The sequence below is a fragment of the Schistocerca piceifrons genome, chromosome 1 (assembly GCF_021461385.2).
Source record: "Schistocerca piceifrons isolate TAMUIC-IGC-003096 chromosome 1, iqSchPice1.1, whole genome shotgun sequence".
NCBI lineage: Eukaryota > Metazoa > Arthropoda > Insecta > Orthoptera > Acrididae > Schistocerca > Schistocerca piceifrons.
This window is the reverse complement of record NC_060138.1, coordinates 770,411,849-770,429,063: the sequence shown is the minus strand read 5'-3', so window position 1 is coordinate 770,429,063 and position 17,215 is coordinate 770,411,849. Positions and strand designations below refer to the sequence as shown.

General features: G+C 38.3%; 1 protein-coding gene across 1 annotated transcript in view; it reads right to left on the bottom strand.

Moving 5' to 3' along the window:
• LOC124775011 (ATP-dependent 6-phosphofructokinase-like) overlaps nt 1–17,215 on the bottom strand; it is a 433,031-nt gene that overhangs the window by 264,268 nt on the left and 151,548 nt on the right. The window contains exons 5-6 of the mRNA XM_047249771.1: nt 12,590–12,698; nt 12,307–12,495 (exon numbers count right to left, since the gene is read on the bottom strand). Coding sequence (XP_047105727.1) covers nt 12,307–12,495; nt 12,590–12,698 — 298 coding nt within the window. The remainder of the gene's footprint in view (nt 1–12,306; nt 12,496–12,589; nt 12,699–17,215) is intronic.

The following is a 17,215-nucleotide window of genomic DNA, read 5'->3' as shown; positions in this document are numbered from 1 at the left end:
TACTGTAACTAATTAACCTTATGTCTTAGGGATTGTACATTAACATGAAATAACATTAAATCATATTTGTTACTGGGAGGAATACTTGTTGCTTTTTCTGTTGCATTATCTTTACTGTCCCTTGCAAACTGTTGTGACCAAATCCAACTTGTGTTAGATTTAGATTTGGTCACTACTGGGAGTTTCCCTGTACCATACCTTTGAACTGAAGCCTATAAATTGTTTGTTAGCAGCGCATAATTTTTCTCTTACGATCCCAAGTATCTTTTTGCTTTGAAGTGACTTTCCTAAGCCATTTAGATGCTGACCATGGCTTGTATGACAAGCTCTGTTACAGTGACAAGGTTTGCTAAGGGGCACAATTGTGGTGTGGCACCAGTCTGAAATATCATTCATGTCAATCACTGTTACATTTTTGAAATGTTTACATACTGAATCATAGAGGTCATTTGCTTTTTTAATTTCGATGTTCACACATGATTGTTCTATTAGATCATAACAGTGAGGTATTTTAGCCACTATTACATTGGTATGTGTTAGCTTACCCAGTGACTCTTTCAGTGCTTTTGTTGCTGCAACTGTTTCATTGTGATACACATCATTAGCACCTCCTATAATTACTGCGTAGTCCTTTGATGATAGACTCTTGCATTCTTCTTCAACACTGTCAACAATTTGGCTTAATCTTGCATTTGGTTTTACTAGTCCCTTAATTTTGAGCCTTCCTGCTGCATCATCTGTTTTCAGTTTTATTGCTAATCCTCTTCTAAAACTGTCTGAGAAACTTTTAGGTTATTATAGTATTTTTTTTTTCCGTACCTTTGTGTTTGTTTGATGAGATTGTTTTATCACAGTTTTGTTTGGGGTATGCCTTATTTGGACTGTCACTTGATTATCACTGTCATTGTTTACATGACACATACTCGTATCATCGGCAAAAAGTACCAGCTTAGCATCTTCGTGAATATAGGATGGCAAGTCATTAATATATATTAAGAACAGCAGAGGACCCAAGACTGAACCTTGCAGCACCCCATTCTTGATTGTTCCCCAGTTTGAGAAAGCACCAGTTTTTTGCATATTATGTGAACTGCTTATTTCAACTTTCTGCACTCTTCCAGTTAGGTATGATTTAAACCATTTGAGCTCTATCCCATTCATACCATAGTACTTGAGATTATCCAGAAGTATTGACAAATTTGATATTCATTAAATGCATGCTTCACTTATATGAGGTAAAGAAAAAATGCCACACTTGGAGATCAGCATATGATTCCTCATTCATACTCCAGACTGAAGTTTATCTAGCAAAATCAGACTGTGTACATTTTGAAAACACTTGTATGAAAATGAGGAGGTGGCAACACTCACATTGTGCAGTGCATCAGAATGTACAGTGGAACATGTATCACCACCCATTACCATACCTGCCATCACACTTCACTGAGAAGATTGCTGGGACATCACCAAATCCTCATCAGGTTCTTTTTTTATTTTTTAAACACTCATTCCCTAGTCCTCACTGCCCATAAGCAGGACATAATTTTGTCACATGACACTAACCTATCACATGGCAGTGGGATCCATTAAACTGAATGAGTCTGGTAACCATGCAGTGCACAATCATAACTGGTCCCGTCAGTTTCATATAGGGTGGCTTCCCAATGGAGTGCACAGACAATGAATATGTCGATAATGCTTTTGGTGCTAGGTACATGCAATAACCAAACTGCTGCTGCTCATGTGTATGCTCCACAATACCGTCAAAGGCACAATCCCAATATGAATTTCCTTTTTTTTTTTTTTTTTTTGCCTGGAGCAATGCCTTCAGGATACTAGTAATCTTTGTCCACAAGTGATGGACTGAGGTTGTCCAAAGACTACATGTATTCCACAAACAGAGAATGTCATTCTTGAAATCATTCACCAGTCACCTTGGTGAAGTACCCGTTATACTGCATGGTAGTTCCAGATATCTCAAAAACTCGTCGTTGAAGTGCATCTCTATTTCATTACACATCAACTTAACACCAACAGCCAGAAAACAACATTCAATGATTACAGTTTTGTGAATGGCTCTGCACCAAGTAGAATTTAATGAGCATTCTGTAAAATAATGTGATATGGACTGACAAATCTAGCTTCACACATGAAGGTATTTTCAACCTCCACAACAACCATTTATGGTCATAACACAACCCAAATGTCACCACAGAATGAGGGTTTAGGGCATGCTTTGGGATAAACCTGTTTGCAGAATTGTGGAAGAAGTGCTTCTGCGGCCTTACCTACTGCTGGACAAGTTGAATGCACCCCTGTACCATATGTTTCTTTGCAGAACTTTGCCTGACACATTAGCAAATGTCCCACTTTGAGTTTGGTGATAGCTATGGTTTCCGCATTAAGGTGCACCACCACAATTTGGAATGAATGTGTGTAACCATTTAAATGAACTGTTTCTAGGGAAATGAACTGGTCATGGAGGTCCAATGTTCTGGCCTCCACATTCCCCAGTTCTTAATCCACTAGATTTTTATTTGTGGAGAAATGAACTGGTCATGGAGGTCCAATGTTCTGGCCTCCACATTCCCCAGTTCTTAATCCACTAGATTTTTATTTGTGGAGACATTACAGGACCAAGTTCCTAGCACTCCACCCACAGATTTACATGGCCTGATAGCACACATGCACGCCACTTCGGTACTGAAGTATGCAGGTGTGTGATGTAGGGTCTAACAAAGTATCAGTCAGCAAGTAGCAAAGTGTTTGTAAACATAAGGTGGTTGCTTTGAGCATCATCTCTAAAGTGAATGTTTCTTGTGCATGTACGTACAGGCTCCGTGAAGATAAGCCAGGAAGTCAAACATACAGAATCGAAATAGGGTGTTTAATATAATGTAGAATCTAGTGTAGCCTACCCAATGTGTTTTTTACCTCACTGGATACAGGCAATGGTACTGTATCTCCTATTGTTTTCTGTTTGCTTTATTTATGCCATGGATGAAACAAAATGGTCACTTAAATCTGTCAGAAGTCGACGTTATATCTTCATTTACTTAAAGGTTACAGTAACATAAATAAATACACAAGACATCAGGCTTTTAACCGGGAAAAAATATTTGGCACAAACTTGACTTGAACATTAGTGAGTCTGCATATCCATATCTATTCCCCACCACACTGTGTTGTCTCACTGAGCTAATGGAACAGCTTTTGCACAGCACAGAGTTCGTGCTACCTGCTCTTGGTCATGCTGCACACAGATGCAGTGTTGCCAGAGCCTAGTTTTTTAAATTGTATTTCTATTAATCCTATTGGCCAGATTAGGTTTAGCTGGGTACCCTTTTGTCTTGCATTGGAATGTGGAATTGCATGCTGATTGCAAAGTATGAAATTTTTTCTTCACCATGTATACTTTAGAATTCTGATTCTGTAGCATGTGGTCCCATTTTAAATGATTATATGAATATGACTTTTGTGCAATTATATCACAAAATATTTCTTTGGCTTCCTACATAGTTATGTACTTATTTATGGACCTGATACCTATAATTTGAATGATTTCCCGAGTGAATTCCACCATGAAGGAGAGGCTTCAGGCTGTGAAATGACTCAAGACATACATTAACAAATAGGAGTAGCTATTATAATAGTAATGCTGTATACAACAGTATTAACCATTAACTTTCATTTAATTGCTATTCACTATTTCTACTTACATGGACCATAGCAAAATCCATAATGAAACTTACTGGTTTGGTAAAAAAAACTACAGACCATGGTAAAAGCAAAAATGTAAAGTAAAGAAGTACCTGACCTCATATTAAAGGTGTGTGCTCCCCATATAGTAAAGCCATTATCAACCATCTACAACCAATCATTAAAAACTGGCATTTTTCCAGATGCTCTCAAAATAGCTAGTCTCACCATTACTAAAGAAAGGTTCCCCTGATTTAGTATCCAATTATAGACCATTATCCATATTAAGCATCTTTTCAAAAATCCTGGAAAAACTTTTTATGACAGGCTTATAAATTTCATAAAAAACCACGCACCAATCAGCATTCAACAACATGGTTTTAGTAAATCTTTATCCACCCAGACAGCAATTTTTGAACTGTTGGACCACATACTGAAATCAATTGACCAACATAATACAGCTGCAGGTATCTTCTTAGATCTCTCTAAAGCCTTTGACGTACTAGATCATAAAATACTGCTTGCTAAATTGGAAAGAAGAGGAATAAGAGGTGTGGCTCACAACTGGCTATGCTCTTACGTACAAAACCGCAGACAGAAGGTATCACTTCAATACGATATTAATGTACAGAATAAAATAAATAACACAGTTTTCCTCTCGGAGGAAAGAACAATAAGATATGGTGTTCCCCAGGGTTCTGTTCTAGGGCCATTACTTTTCCTCATTTACATAGATGATCTTGTTGAACGTATGAGCCCACAAAAAACTATCCTGTTTGCTGATGATACAAGCATAGTGTTGACTGGATCTAGCCCTGAATCCCTTCAGACAATATCTGATAACTCTATGAAAAAACTTTCTGAGTGGTTTAACAAAAATGGCCTAATTGTTAATAGTGGGAAAACTGTATGTATCAACTTCCATCTAATTCCCACATCCAATCAAAAAACTATCCAAGTAAAGTTAAATAATGATAAAATTGAAAATGTAAATGCAACAAAATTTTTGGGTCTATGGGTCCAACACAATTTAAAATGGGACACACATATAAACAACTTATCAAAGAAACTCTCATCATTGTGCTATGGACTAAGAATACTAAAATCTAGTACAAGTAAATCCACACTAATGCAAGCATACCATGCGCAGTTCCACTCGTTGCTCCGCTATGGAATCATCTTTTGGGGAAATTCAACTCACAGAACAAATATATTTAAACTACAAAAAAGAGCACTGAGGATAATCTGTGGCCTCAAAAAGCTGGAATCCTGTAAATGTCAATTTATAAAACTTCATGTTCTAAGCATCCCACCCCTATTCATTCAAGAAACAATCCTATTCACCAGGGAATACCTCTCAAGAACAGGCAAATTAATCCAAAACAATGATATACACGCTCATTATACCAGAGGGCAATCTAACATCCATCAATTTTTTTCAAGGACATCATCATACCAAAAATATATAACTCATCTGGGTGTCGTATTACACAATAAAATTCCAGAACAAATAAAAACTGCTCCAGATCCAATATTTAAAAATAAACTAAAGGCATTTCTGACAAAGAACTGTTTCTATTCAGTACAAGAATTCCTGGAAATGAAAAATTATAAAGTTCTTTTGTAAAATACTGTGATTAGAGTAAAACATTCTGTAGGCAATATAATAACCTAATTTCTGCTATACATAACTATGTTTCAGTTTCACTTCCCAAAATTTTTTAACTCGCTTTTTGAATGTACAAGTACACATTCTATTAATATTAAAACTTAATTGTCTGTGAAATCTCAATGTTAATTTCATGTTTAATGTAGTTTTTAAATGACATTGTCCTTCTGTTGTGTTTCCAGTTGACATTTTCACTATTCTGTAATCTCAGTGATTATTTGTGTAAATTTAAAGTAGCACTACATTGCCTACATGTTTCTTAGTTCCCCATGTAAATTGTTTGTATTCTCTGTATGTGAAGTTACTATATTCATCAATGAACAATTTTGTGTACATTTTTTTAAATGGCAGTCCATTGCCTATTTTTTTTCTCCAAACTACATATTTGTTAAGAAAAATGACTTGTCCTATATTATGTGTACTTTGTACAATATGTGATCCACAGGATAAATAAATAAATAAATACAAATACAAATACAAAGCCATGTGGTCATGTGGTACGACTGGCTGGGAGATCCCAGAAAGCAGATTCAGCCATCTACTTGGAAATGTTTTCCCTATCATTTGCACCCATAGACATGAGAGCTGTGTGTGTAAGTGTATCTATTAAGTGTAGATGACTGTAATGGGTGTGTCTATAGCGTAGTGTCATGTTTACACTACCACCCCTCCTACCTCTCTGCCATGAAGAAAACATTGTCTACAGTGTGCAGCATACCCAGACGGTCACCCAACCAAGTACTGGCCACACCTGACTATGCTTAACTTTGCTGATTGACAGGAACTGGTGCATCCATCTCAGCACAGCCACTGACAAGTAACTGGTGTTCATATACAACAGCTTGCTTAATATTTATATGACTAAATCCATTTATTTTTTACCCATTATCCACATGCTGTAAGAAATTAGGCTTGCTTATGAGAAATGTTATTAATTATGACACTGTCAAGGCCAACAGCCTTGCCTTGCCCGTCAGATCACTGAAGTTAAGCACTGTTGGGCTGGGCTAGCACTTGGATGGGTGGTCAACCAGTCTGCTGAGCAGTGTTGGCAAGCGGGGTGCACTCATCCCTTGTGAGGCAAACTGAGGAGCTACTTGATTGAGAAGTAGCAGCTCTGGTCTCGGAAACTGACATACGGCTGGGAGAGCGGTGTGCTGACCACATGCCCCTTCATATCCACATCCACTGATGCCTATGGGCTAAGGATGACACGGTGGCCAGTCAGTACCGTGGGCCTTCATTGCCTGTTCGGGAGGAGTTATGACACTGTCAATAGGTATTTTCAAAACTTGAAGGTACTTGGGCCATCAGATGTTGCTCTTTTTTTAATATAATAATAATATAATTTTTAATAATCTTCGAATAGGCATAAATTCAGGATTTCTTATTTTGTTTCTGCTGGCAGGTTATTAAAGACACCTGTACATACATCATCACACTCTAAACCTAAAGTATACAGACAAAATCAATGGTTCTTCCCTTACTGCAAATTTGATCTACCTATGATAATGACTGATTTCTTCTTGGTTATTTACAAAATGAAAAATCAGAACTGGCCCTGTATTGGAACCATATGATATGCCCTATTTATTACTGCACTTTTCTAAGTAGTTCAACTTTATGATGTTTCCTTCTTACTTTCTCTTCAAGTTGTTAGTAAGATATCATCCAGCCATGGGTTATGTCTGTAGTCTGTAACATCCCAGTTTACTGAGCAACATATTGTGGCTGATGAAATCAAATGCATCTTGACAAAAAACAACCAAGAGTTATTTGTAGTCAACTGTTTTCAACATGTGAACAATACGAGAAACTGAGAAAATTTCATATTTCCCTCTTAGATATTTAAATTCTATTTAAATTCTGTTCACAGTCTGCTGAGCACATCAATGTGAAGATGTATAACAAACGAAAAAGCAGAAAATTACACACCATTGATTTAGTATCAATAAAAAGGTGATTATGCCCCATTTTTGTGCATAAATGCTGTTGTTCACTGAATGAATATTTAAGTAATGATAGCATTACCTTCAGACAATAAAATGGACTCTTGTGCTGGTAGCTGTTACTTAAACATTAATTTCACATTTTAGATACTGTGTAGTGACCATATTATTTACATTTTAAAATACTGTAATTTATCACATACCACAACTGATTGTCTTTACATGGTGAGAATCCCTTTGTTCATGAGATGTACATGCAAGGAAGCAATATACCAGTTAGGTAAAGAGAAACTGAAATAACTTTGAAATTTACCACAGCTCATCAAAATGTTTGAAATCGATTGAAAAATTTCACACACACAGACTAAAGATCAGTAAATATGTATTCAAATTAAAAATCCTTTTAATATAACAAATGTTTAAAATGGGCTAAATAGTACAATATAGTTTATACTACCCCCATTCAGATTCCTTATCCCATAAAGACAGTCCCGAAAATTTATGATTGTGAATTTGTAATACCTATGTGGCAACATTCACAGAAGTAGTTAAACATCGACTGTCACGAGCTACAAAGGTTTGATTTCTCTTTGCCATGTTCTTTGGAGCGTCAAGCAGAGACCCGCATCTTGGGGCCCTTTTCTTTGTTTTTGTGCTGTATACATTGTGCCATCAAGTACATAACCTAGAGAACAATCCAAGTGACTCTGATTTTATGATGCCATACTTCCCTCACATTATGCCGAAATATGAATCCCACCAGCGGAACAACCCCTTCGCATCTCCTACATCTACATCAGTGCAACGAAACATTAATTACAGTGTGCAAGCAGACAACATTAATTCCGTAGATGGACCTGCTTCTGTCCCGTATAGACTTCAACAGTATCCTTCCACAAACGTGGCACAGCAACAAGTTGCACAGTTCACGAACGCCTCTGTCGACTTGTCAGGCATTTACATTAATAATGCGAGTGCTACCATACCTTCGCCAGTGAACGTACCTCAGGACTTTTTCATACCAGTTCATGGAACCTCTTTTTATACACGCCATGTGAACATTGTAAACAATGCACCATGGTCACTTAGTAATGCGCAGCTCCAGTTGAGCACAGTGAACTATTCCGCCAGGGGATCAAGTAACATCAATTGTGAATGCTGCCCTAATGCTCAGCCATGTACCACAACACGTGTTGGTTGACTGCTTCGTTGCGCTGAGTTACCCTACCACCCAACCGCCCATTCTTACAGTGCCACCAAGCACACCGGCCTCGCATGGGACCTGACATCCATGCCCACACCTAACCTATTGGCTGCTTCCAAACCGCCTCCACCCGAGAGGCTACCAAAACTACCAGTGTTCACACTAGAGCACCCTGAATTCTGGTTCCCTCTCACAGAACAAACTTTTCAATATGATTTGCTCAATTATGACTCAAGATTCATCTGTCTGCTGACCAACCTCCATGACCGTGTAGACCTGATCCCTGATTTAGTAAGCGCACCCCCACAGGTAGACAAATACACAACTGCCAAGGAGATAATATTGGAACGCGTCACCCAGACATCAACGGAAAAGGTTCAGAACCTCATCTACGAGGAGCATCTCGGTGACAAAACTCTGTCACAGCTGTGGCAACGCTTATGACTCCTCGTCAACGAACTGGCCCTGCCCAATGACACCTCATGTCGATATGGATCAGGAAGCTGCCTCTCTCTGTCCAAACTGCCATCGCCAGCCACGAAGATCAATCAACTGAAGAACGCATCTGCGCTGCTGACCAAGCGCACTCCGCTCTCCAGTGCGAACTCCACACCCAGCAAACCCCCCTGCACTACAACCTTCCCCCCCCCCCCCCCCCCCCAACGCGCCAGGCCACAGCCGACGCCACAACTTAGATGCCAGACACAACTCACTGGGCCAGCTGAACCAGCTGCAAGCTGCACAAACAGCAGCGACTACTCCACCTCTGCCCCTTCCCCCTAGTCTCAACACTTCCGATGATCCAGAGCCCCAAGAGCAACCACAACACTACCCATTCTGCTACTTCCATACCAAGTTCAGATCGGGCGCTAAGAGATGCAGCCCTCCTTGCTACCACCCAAACGCACCGCGCAGGTCGGTCTATGCACCGCCACCTGCAACGAAAAAGTCAAGCGCCAGTCGTCCATGCACTCAGTAGAGGAGCCACTCCCTAAGTGCACTCGCATGTACGTCAAAGACTGTGGAACAGGTATTCGTTTCCTCATCAACACGGGCACAGACGTGTCTTTGCTACCACTGTCGAGGAAACCAGCAAACATCCAACCACTCCGTACACAGTTACAAGCGGTCAACGCTACGTGTCTAAAGTGTGTAGGCTCGACGTCATTTTCTGTACACCTTTCCCTGAAGTGCGTGCTTATGTGGACTTTCTGGCAGTAGACACTCCAGAACCAATTCTGGGCAATGACTTTCTTACACCATGTACTTTCGCTTAACATAGGGCGCGATACTGTTTTTCACAAACCCTCAGGCTAACATTTCCAGTGCGCCACTGTGAGTGTGTGTGATACCGACTTGAGTTCATACTCCCACCTAATAAGTTTGTGTGACTCGCTCTCCACCACTTTACAGCAAACTAGTGACAAACTGTTTGCCGAGACGGACGAGAGGACACGTTTACAACAGGAACAGCATGAGATCAAACGTCGCATGGAAAAGGTTACGCTGGAGCTTACGGCCGCCAGACACCACATCAAGATGCTACAGCAACATATCACAGAGCACAATACTAAGGGCTACGTGGCAACATTCACAGAAGTAGTTAAACATCAACCGTCACCAGCTATGAAGGTTTGATTTCTCTTTGCCATGTTCTTTGGAGCGTCAGACCCACGTCTTGGGGCCCTTTTCTTTGTTTTTGTGCTGTATACATAGTGCCATCAAGTACAATAAATCAGTGTTTTTAGTAATAGCTGTATTATTCGGTATTATAGTACCCACTTATACCCCATACCCACAAGTTTTAAAGGAAAAATGTGGTCTGCATGCAGTAGACAATATTAAGGAATATAGAGAATAGCTGTTGTTGACAAAAATCAGTTGATATTAGTAACCTAAGTGAACTATTCATGCATCAACTATTTATTGCATACTCTCATGTTTTTCATTTTAAATTTTACAAGTATTGTCATAGCTACTAAACATTCACAAGCACAATTTTTCAGGACTATCTATATAGGGTTAAAAATCTGTATTGGACTAGGAGAAATTATCTTTTATTTTTTACACCATTTTAAAAGCATGTTATATTAATTTTTTTAAATTCAAATATTGTTTTCTATTAGGTTTATTAATCTTTTGCATTAACTTTATTCATTATTTTTGAGAAAGTAGGTAGCAGTGATAGTGGCCTTTAACAAAGTTATCTGTTTAAAAAATATCTGACCACGTTTTTAATTTTGCTGTATTTAATTTTTCTGAGAAATCACAGCTAATATTTTGCTAAATCAAATACCTGAGTATGTAAAATATGTCATAGCAGGCAGTAAAACCCCATATGCTATTTGATGCAATGATAACATATCAAACAAATGGTAAATGAATCTTGCATCTAACTTATTATTATAACATGAATACTTTTATCTGATATATGACGCCACAGTAGAAGCTTTAACAACATACGAGGTCTGTCGAAAAAGCTCCAGGACATTCGTACATTTGTGCCAATGGTGTATGGAAACGAAATGCAATTGGCATCCCTGCACACACCTGTGTTTAATGTGTAACTGCTGGAAGTTTCATTCTTGTATGTCTGTTAGTTAATGCTCAGTGTTGTATTGAGGATAACACTGTGTCACATATTTTGTGAATTTCTAGGAGACAGAGTTAGAGAAGCAAACGTGTCTGCATTAATTTTACATGAAACACAAGAAAACGTTTACAGAGCCACACCAAATGATGCAGGCAGCCTATGGTGATGAGTGCTTATGCTGTACGGTACTCAGTGTTATGAATGGTTCACATGGCTTAAAAATGGCCAGATGGAAGTTAAAGATGACCCTCATTGAGAATGCATGTCAACATCTACCGAAAACATACATGTCAGGAATATCAACAAAACTGTGCATGCCAATCAAAGACTGACTGTCCAAGAGATTACAGAACAATGTAACATTTCAGCTGATTAACATCGTAAAATCCTGACACAGCAACTTGGAATGCACCATGTTGCCACCAAGTTAGTGCCACAGCTCCTGAGTCAAGGCCAGGAAGAGCCTCAGAATCTGTGAAGAGATTTTGGGTCAGTCAAATGAGCTCAAGATGTTCGTTAAGCAAATCATAGCTGGTGATGAGACACGGGTCTATGGTTATGATGTTGAGACCAAGGTTCAGTCTTCACAATGGATTGAGAAAGGTTCCCCATGGCCAAAACAAGCTCGTCAAGTCAGGTCAAATTTCAAAGCCATGCTGATAGTTTTCTTTGACTTTGAAAGATTAGTTCATCCCAGATTTGTACTGTAGGGTACTCTCCAGACCTGGCCCCCACAGACCTTTTTTTTTTTTATTTATTTTCACAGATGAAATCCCGATGAGAAGACTAATATTTGCATGATAATGCACAGATGGCGCTTAATGCAATCCAGCAACAGGCATTCCAAGACTGCTTCCGGAAGTGGAAATAGCACTGTGAACATTGTATCAATTGTGGAGGAGAGTACTTTGAAGCAGACCATGCACAAAAAGTAAAAGTTACACACAGAAAAAATTTGTGGACTAAGTTCTGGAAATTTTTGAACAGACCTCATATGTAGCTAGACATGACTGAACAAGTAAATGTTGACTAATGCTAGAGATAAAGGAAATTTTGTTTGTCTCTACATTGAGCAACTACAACATTTTAAACATTCTGAAAATGAAGAATTTGTGGAATTATGACATAAGTATTAGGCATAACAGGACAAGAATAGCAGTGTTCCCCATATCAGAATTTCCCATATACTCACTAGGACTCTGTCAAATGCAGATGCATTTCCACCTCTCTGTACATGTCCAAGCACAGTGACTCGTGTATCTTGATGCAAGTTTTCCTCAAGAACATCTTTCACTTTATCAGCTGTTATTGGTTCACCATCACGATCTACTGCTCCTTCAGCAACAATTATAATATTCAGTCTCTGTCCAGATGCTCGTTCCTGTCACGAAAAAGTGAAAACGAAAATAATAATTATCTCATATTATGGGAAATATTTGTTTCAATAATGGCGGCATTATCAATATCCCAAATACCAGTGACAGTTTCTTGCAGAGTGTTTGAGGCCAGTCAGTCGGTTGTGGATCTTCAGGCACAAAAACGAGGTCAGCTTCTGATGCCATTGCAGTTACAATTGCCAGATATCTGCACAAAAAAGAATAGCTTAAACGTCAGATTTTACTTAACTGCAATTCTTTAATGCTTATCAATAGAAATAAGAAACATAATACATGAAATCCATCTCACACCATTAAAGACTCAAAAAAACTTGTTATAGAACCATTAAATAACAAGTCTTTTTTAGTTTTTTCGTTTATTTTTTAGATATTATGTGACGCAACACTTCATAACAGCAAACATTATTATAAAAGTGTGGTTGGTGTGGAACACAGATTGGATTGCTGGCCATCTCTCTAACACTTTCAATAAAATTTAAGACAAACAACCAAAGCTGAGTCTCTATTAGAGGCTCCACCATGAAGATACACATAATTTAAATAAACAGAAAAAACACAATATTTCTTGAACAGTGAAACATTCAGACATTTTTTCATCTATCTGGTTTCTTTCTCTTTCCATAAAGGAAAAGAAGAAATTTCTTTAAAGACTGTTTTAGTTTCCTGAAGTGACTGTGACTGCCAGCAAAGCATTACATAACAACATTTCCATGGCAGACATTGTGCAGCATTCAATAAGTGGTTGGGATAAATGACCAGTTTGTCTCTGGTTTACAAGTCATAAGTCAAGATAAGTTTTCAGAAAGTAAGAACTTCTCTCATCTTCTCAAAATGAATTCAGAGCTACAATTGTAGTAACATACTTTTATAACTAGGTCATACTCACGTTAAAAATGAGATGATATTTGCAACAGTTTAGCTCCATAAAGTCAAAGTATCTACACACAAAGCCAATATTTGAAATAGGTATGCATGGAAAAAAAGTATTCATACACCATTGTTCATGTAGAATAACTTCATTATTAGAGCTAAAGATTACAAGCAGAGATGTTATTTGGTATTCTAACAGTATGGAGTTACCTTCTTAACCTGTGCATGTAACAGGACTAATAAAATTACCACTCTGCAATAAGTAAATAAAAATTCTGTACCAACTGGCTTCAAACGGTGGGGAAACAATATTCATACATACAAAGAAAATTACGTTCAACTGATTGTGATATGCAAACATATCCGCACACATGAGGGCAGATAACATTGTTGCATTTACAAATACGAGGGTGGTTTGAAAAAAAAAGTACTTACATCACTGAAACTTTTTTTATTTTTTGATGGCCTAGTCTCCTTGTAGATTAATGCACTTGGTCCAATGATGTCCCAAGTGCCTTGATCCCACCTCAAAAATGAGTTTCCTACAGGCCTGCAAAATAGTTGTCAACTCTAGTTATCAATTCTTGGTTTGAAGTGAATCTTTGTCCATCAAGAAAAATTTTCAGTTTTGAGAAGAGATGGAAGTCTGACAGAGTCACATCGAGTGAATAAGGTAGGTGTGGCAACAATTCATACCTTAGTTTGTGTAATTTTGCCACGTCCATTCTCATGCGTTTCTGATCAAGAGTCGTGACACACATCGTGCAGATAATTTTTTCATTTCTAATTATTCAGTTAAAATGTGACATATCCTTTCAGATAACATCTGGCAAGTGTGAGCAATTTCATGCACTTTCAATTATCAATCATCCATGACCATTTTGTGCACTTTGCAATGATTTCTGGAGTAGTGACACATCTTGGCCAACCACTGTGCAGATCTAAGCTCTCCCAACCAAATTTAAAGTCATTTTTCCACTTGGCAACGGTTGAATATGACGGAGCAGAGTCCCCCAGAGTATTCTGAAAATCAGCATAAATGTCCTTTGCTTTCATACCTTTCTTTATCAAGTACTTAATCACTGCTCACATCTTGATTTTTTCCATCTTCGCAAATCACTATGCAGGAACAATAACAGAGCCACGTCACCGCCACAGCTCTCTTCCAAGAGCACTGACGTGGCATGTGTTTACAGGCAACAGTCCAATTAATATCATGTGAACAACTCGCTGCACTAGTGCTGACCTCTCATGGTGATTCCAAGAACTTTTCAAACCACTCTTGCATTATAAAATTTGCATTACACTGAACTAGAAGTTTCTTATTTTCCTTCTTCTTCAAGTTAGTATGTTTGTTAGTCCTTCACACTGAGGCATCTGGGGATATTTGGATGAAGTTAGAAATGGAGATAGCAAACATCCTGAACACAAAGACTACCTCTTATTAAAAAAAAATCAGTTTCCATGGGATGGTCAACATGATTAATGTTCCCATGGGATGCATAACATAACTAAAACATAATCAATTAAAGTTAAATTGTAAATGAATGCATAAAGTACAGCATAGTTTTAACTGCTTTGACAAATGACATAGATATGAACATGAATCTGGGACAGCAGAAATAGTCTTGTAGGGTAAAATCATCATTAAAATTTTTAGAAATGTAGCATTTTTTTGGTTAGATTTGAGTGATTCATAGTTTCTTTGGTGGTTTTATTGGTTTGTAGGATACTGATAGTTTGTTTCTTGGTTAGGTTTGTTATTACTTTCCTTCATTTAACTGGCATTTGTTTTGGATTACCAACTGTGTCGTCCATTTGGCTGTATTGTTTTAATATAGTTAATTATTAGATTATGAATGTAATTCCCTCTTTCCTGATGAAGCAACCATGGATTGCAAAAGCTTGAATTTTGTGTGTGTGTTTGTGTTTGTTAGTGTCTCTATCAACATACCAGTGCTTTTGTTTGTTAAGTTACATCATCTTTGTTTTTAGATATAATTATTAGATTAGGTTGTTTAGATTGGATATCTTACATGATCTGCTCCTCACTTTAGGTATCACTGTTTAAATTTCTAATGACTGGCAGGCTCAAGTCATATCTTCAACAGAAATCACAACCAGTTTGGGCTATGAAGACAGCTATGTAGCAAGAATCATAAATTTGTGTTGAACAGTAGATAATTGAGCAGGTGGAGCATCAGGCAAGTGCTCAAACTGCTGAAACATCGATGTCAGCAGAATGCTGAATACATTGCAGCTTGGTGTGCAGCTGAGACACCAGAGCAGTCATATATTCCATGACAGCATACAGCAGAATGCGTGGCCTTTCAGTGAGCCAAAGATGTGACTTCTTGATATCAGGAGAATGCAGTATGCATAGCCTCTGCACATGCTTCTGAGACAGTCAAAGAGGCAGACACATGTCAACTTACTGTTGCTCAAAAACAAGTTGAATGTTGGAAAATATTTGCAATGAATACCTGAGGATTTTAAGAACAAATTTGCTTCCAACTATGATCCAACTTTAAATAAACTAATTATAGTCTCATCAAAACTGACCATATGAACAAGGTACTTAGTTTTTGTGGGGCACTGAAACAGAAGGAGGAAATGGTGTTGATCTGCGGGCTAGGTATCCATGTCCGCAGTAGGACATGTGACACAATGGACTGCATTTATGTGTGAAAGAGGGGTTTCAGGTGACGTTTGAATAGTATGCACACTGTGATGGGGAGGCTGGACAGGGTGTAGGCCAGGTTTGTGTTGTTTGCTGCTTGGCTGCAGCCAGTCTGTGTGCTAATTTGTGTCAGTCCTGTTTCTACGCTGACTGCTGCTGTCCACCATCTGGGCCATGCGTTTCTATCAAAGTTGAATACACGAATGTGACATTAGCTCAGCTACTGAACAAACAATGGCAGGTAACTACTGTTCGCATTTGCGCTCATACACAGCAAATGGTTAACCATACAATGAAGGATGATATGTCATATGGAAGAGGGGAACACAGTATTCTGCCAGCGTGCAATATAACTTGTAATCTTTGTATATAAAAAGATACAGCATTGGAAAGTTCTCCAGTAAGAGCCAGTCTGCAAAAGCACAATGATTTCTTTACTAAATAATGCAAAATGGAGATTGGACAATCGATTTGTAGCTTACAACCAAGTACTTTGACTGGTGGATTAAAGATATGTAAATTCTAGTGATGCAATGAAATGAGCAGTAAAAATCCATTACAGAAGTGCTGCCAAATTAATAGCTGTAATAATATTTAATTGCACAAAGAAAAAGAACTTTTTTTTTAGCATTGCAACAAAGTTTGCAATTATTCAGCTTTAATTATTGGGTCAGCTATTAAATGTACAATCTATATTTTTCGGTGCACAGCTAATGGTGCAGTTAAATCATTCACAAGTACTCTGTATCAAAAGATATAAGTGAGGCTGGTGAAACTAAAAGCCTCATTAAGTAATGTGTATGGGAATTTCGCTGAGGTGGTCGTCCGAGGCTATATAAGGGTGACAGCCAATGTGGTGCAGATAGACAGCTTCGTAGGACCTGATAAGGGCAGAAGAGAAAAGTTCTACAGGCAGTCCAGTAGGTGGGCTTAGAAAACTCAGGACCCCATACAACATCTGCCTGTTTTCTGCCAGGTGACTGTCTGGGTTTCTGACTCTGTTTTTGAACACTTAAGTTGCACTCTACCTCAGTTTTACCTGTGACGGACTTTGATGATTTTTACCGCAAATTCGCACTTAGACTTTCGTGTTGCATGTTGGTTTGACTTTAATTAGGTGTGAGGTAGTCTGTAGTTTATTTTCCTTTAATGGT